Consider the following 4481-nt stretch of genomic DNA (forward strand, 5'->3'; position numbering starts at 1 on the left):
GGCGCCCAGGCCGCAGGGCGGGGCTGGCGCGGACCGTCTGAGACGCGGGAGTGTGGCCTGTCTCCTCGCTTGAGTCTGTCCCATGGTCGCCATGTGGGGCCGACAACTGCAGCTCCACCGCCACTTTGCCCGCCAGCCTTCTGGGGGTGGAGCAGAAAACCGGAGACCAGATGCCTCTCTGCCCCATCCTGGCGACCCTGCCGGCTGGGTCCAGCCTTTCCCTGATGGGGAGGCTCCGTCTCCAACTCCCCTGCCCAGACTCTGATGCCGCCACAGTGTGGGGACTGTCCCTCGGGTGGCGAGTGTGCTCACACGTGTCTGTGTGTCTGTAGCCCCAGGAGGCCGGGCCGCATCCAGCACCCTCCCTCCTGACCCCCAGGAGCCGGCAGGGCCATCTGTCCTCAGCCCGCACGCCTGCAGGCTGTCTCACCGTGAGACGGACACTCTTCCCCTGCCCCAGTCGTGGGTCACATCTGAGGGATGCGGCTGTCACCAGCCACCCCTCTCCCTGCTCCAGCCACCCTCCTGAATGGCCAGAGCTCTCAGATTTGACCTCCCACCTTGGCCCTTCTGCTGGCCTCCCCAGGGGCCCTTCAGAGCCTGTTCGCCACCCCACCTCCTTGCGCCCACCTTTGGGCACACTTCCCTCTGCAGAGGCAGAGCGGCCTCTGTCAGGGCCAGAGGCCTCCTCCCGCACAGGGTCATCCTTTGATCTTGGATCCAACAGGCCGCACTGCCAGCCGAAGGTGCAGGGCATGCCCAGGCCTGAGGCCTGAGAGCACCGCCTCCCATTGCCCCCCACCCCCAAGCAGCACGGCTCAGCGGCGGGGGCGGCGAGCGGGCAGAAGGGGCGCCCATGGGGCTGTGTGCCAGGGCCGTGCTGCCAGGGTCCTCGGCCAGGGACGCGACAGGCCTCCTGTAGCTGCTGACCGTTGGGCAGAGCCTGGCATGACGCAGGAGCCCCAGGACGGTGGCCTGGGTGAACGGGACCCTGGGCCCTCGCCCTCTGAACTGACCTTTGTCCCAAGGGTGGCTCCTGGGTCCAGGGCTCTCTTGCCTGTCTGCATGTCCCAGCGCCCCGGCCAGAGGACGTGGGTCGACAGGGCAAGGGCAGGCTGCTGGGCCCGTGCTGACCCCGCCGGCGGCCCAAGGGTGGCTCGTCCAGAGGAGGCTGCCTGGCTTCTTGGAGGAATCAGGTCAGTGGAGGGTCCTCACACTGACCGACGAGCACCGGGCCCCTGGCGGGCAGCAGAGCTGGCTGCGCCCGTGACCAGGCTGAGCCCTCGGTCACCGGCGGGCTGTCTGGGGCCTCGCTGGAAAGACGCGGGGTTGCCACGTGGCAGAGGCAGCAGACCCGTGACAGCGCTCAGGACTGGCTGTGAAGCATCCCGGGCAAGAAGTTTCCTGAGGCGGGTTGAAGCCGTCACAGCGTCCTGGTGTGACCAGTGTCCCTGTGTGACCGCCAGGCTTCCACCAGGGGCACACGGAGGGCCGAGGCAGGGTGGGCATGCCCACACTCACTCACACTCTGACACACTTGCACATGCACACACACAGCCCACACAATGCACCTCATGCACGTACACACTTCTCACAGATGCAAACATGCACACTTGTCTTTTACACTTACTCGTGCACGATGATACACCTCATGCACAGACATTCTCATGTACGCTCACACTCACATGCAAAACTCGGAAACAGCACATGTGCCTCACACGTGCACTCTCATCGCACACTCACACGTGACACACTTATGTAAGCACACACGCAACGCACACATGTAAGTACACATGCTTACACACTCAGCACACACGCAGCCATGCATGCCCTCGCACACATACTCACACAGCTTGCAAACACATGCACTCAGCCCGCTCTGACATACACCAGTCACATGTGCACAGAGGAAGTGACACGAAATGTCAGACTGTAGATGGCCTTGGCTCTGATCTCCATTCCACAGCCTTCCAGAAGCATCGCGTGCCAAGGGGACATGCCACCACACTGTTCCCAAGCGGACTCAGGAGGCTGAATCAACATGGAAACGCACGCGGTCTAACACTCAGTGTGGGATTTCTCTGGTTTGAATAATGAGGTGAACTCCGTTTTGTCAGGGCTGTCCAGGGCAGGAAGGACAGCCAACGCCCCCCCGCAGGGGCTGGGAAGAGCAGCCGGCCCCAGGCCCCGGGCGCAGGAGCGGGGGCCATAGGCCGACGTGGGTCCCCTCCCTTCAGGGCGAGAGACACGGCGCCGTGAACCAGGCCTCACAAACGTAAAACACTGTAGTTCGCTGGGCTGTGTCTGCATTGTGCACACGGCACAGCGTTGGGTGTCTGGTCCGCGTCGGCTACAGAAGCAGGTGAGAAGGCTGGACAGTGACAGAGACGAGGACCGGCGGTGGCCGTTCGGATGCCCACCTGGCTGACTCGTGAGGACACAAAGAGTTCGTACAGACACTGTGGTAGGTCACATCACTGTCATGTTTACACAGACATGAGGCTCCTTGTGCTCAGATACTGAGCGTGGGCCCTGGGCCACCCCGATACACTCCCCCCGGTGTCAAGGGAGGATTTGCCCCCGGTGACGTCCTTCCGCCTGGACAGTGCAGCCCACCGGCAAGTCACAGCAGCGACGGGCGTGCAGCACACGGAGCACCGGCTCTCAGACTGCTGGAAAACACACCGGTCTGCGTGTGCGTGATGTGCTGGGCGTGCGTGTGGTGCGTGTGTGCACGTGTGTGGTGCATGTGTGCAAGGTGCTAGGCGCACGTGTGTGGTACGTGTGAGTGATGTGCCGTGTGCACGTGTGGTGCGTGTGTGCAATGTGCCGGGCGCACGTGTGTGCACACGCAGATGCACCTCCGTGATGGAGGTGACTGCGCTGCATGTGTGTGCACACATGTGCATGTGTGCGGTGTCTTGTGCACCCATGGGATACGAACACGTGATGCACACGTGTGGCACGTTCACGTGTGGCGTGTGCATGTGCGTGTCGCCGTGTGTCACAGTTCCGGGGGGAGAGGAAGGGAACGGCTGTGAACGGTCTCACGCGCACGTCACGTTCGTCTGGATGTCTGGGCTTCGTCTCCGTGGGGACCCAGTGACCGCTGCCCGCGGCAGGTCCGCCCCCGTCTTCTGATCAAGCCTCTGTGTCCATGTGTTCGTGGAAGTGCCAGCCCCTCAGACGTCCGAGTTGGGGCGGGTTTCAGTCCCGGCGGCTGGCTTTGGAGGTGAATCTGTGTTAAAGGACGTGGGTCCTCGCAGGGCACAGGCCCCAGACCCAGGCTGGCTCCCTGAGGCCTTCGGTTACAAGTGCTCCCCCCTACCGCGTGCGTGGCCCAGAGCACAAGTGTGTGCCCCAGTGTAGTGACGCCCTCAAGCCTGCGGGACAGGCTCCTGAAGGTGGAGACGGGGCCGGGAGGAGGCGCGGATGTGGGTCCCTGTGACTCAGAATCAGGAAGCAGAGGGGCTGGTGGTGACGGCCCAGGTCCGGAGTGCGCTGGACTGACCAGCAGGCTGCCCGCCCCTCGGAACAAAACAGTGCACACACACCCCGAATCCTAGAAAGCGGCGGCACCTCCTGCTGTGGCCGGCCCACCGCCCCCCGGCGGGATGCCAGCTCCCTGGCAGGGGCTGCCGAGGCCCTGGGCATCGGGCTGGAGGGCGGGGACCGTGCGCGTGGACGGCTCTCCGACCGCGGGATCTGGGGCAGCGACACGGCCCGAGTCCGCCTGGGTCCTCACAGTGAGGGGTCCGCGGGGGGCCATCCGCTCCTGAGTAGCCCTGTCACTGGGCGACCCACTGACCTCCGGCGACAGACTCCCCGCTCTGCTCCGAAGCTGGTCCGGGGCGGGTGGGCGCGGCCGGCTACACGGTGGTCTCGTTCCTCCAGGGTCCCGTTCGGATGTTGCCGGTGCTGTCGGCGCCATATGGCATGGTGCCCTGGAGAAGCCCGTTTTGGCCGGGGCCACCGGAAGGCAGGGACTGTGTCCTCCGCAGCATCTCGAAGTGCGCCGGGCCGCGGGCCGCCTCCCTGCCCAGCCGCGGGGGGCAGCCGTAGAGCGTGGGGCTGGCGTCACCGCCTTCAGGCTGGCTGACCAAGGGGAAGGGGTCGCCCTGGGCACAGCAGGCCAGCGGGTGCAGCCCAGCCGGGCTCTCGAGCGAGCTGGGAGGGCTGTCCGTGCGTGAGCTGCGGAGGCTGCCGTCCAGGCTGGACGGGATGTGGTAGGCGTACTCCCGCTCGGCCGCGGCCGCCCGGTGCTGGCTGAAGTAGGGGGGCTTAGTTCTGCCCTGCAGGCACCTGTGCAGGTGCGGGCCGGGCCCGAGGTCGCCCTCCGCGTGCACGTGGGCGTGGGTCGCGTCCTCCGCCAGCTGCTCACAGTGCATTTTGGCACAGCAGGGTGTGGCCGGCGACAGGCAGCTGACGTGGCTCTGGGTGGCCTGCAGGCTGGCCGTCGTGCGGGGGTGGGGCACGGGCCG

The 4481-nt window shown here is 65.5% G+C and overlaps 2 protein-coding genes across 2 annotated transcripts in view; both read right to left on the reverse strand.

Moving 5' to 3' along the window:
- Positions 1-757, reverse strand: part of KNDC1 (kinase non-catalytic C-lobe domain containing 1) — a 37566-nt gene extending 36809 nt beyond the window's left edge. The window contains 2 exon segments of the mRNA XM_025047543.1: positions 6-140; positions 561-757. Coding sequence (XP_024903311.1) covers positions 6-140; positions 561-757 — 332 coding nt within the window.
- Positions 758-3869: 3112 nt separating this feature from the next.
- Positions 3870-4481, reverse strand: part of ADGRA1 (adhesion G protein-coupled receptor A1) — an 11658-nt gene continuing 11046 nt past the window's right edge. Inside the window, exon 6 of the mRNA XM_025047513.1 lies at positions 3870-4481. This exon is cut by the window's right edge and continues 22 nt beyond it. Within this exon, the coding sequence (XP_024903281.1) occupies positions 3870-4481 (612 nt within the window).

This window comes from Pteropus alecto, unplaced genomic scaffold (genome assembly GCF_000325575.1).
Source record: "Pteropus alecto unplaced genomic scaffold, ASM32557v1 scaffold74, whole genome shotgun sequence".
NCBI classification, from domain to species: domain Eukaryota; kingdom Metazoa; phylum Chordata; class Mammalia; order Chiroptera; family Pteropodidae; genus Pteropus; species Pteropus alecto.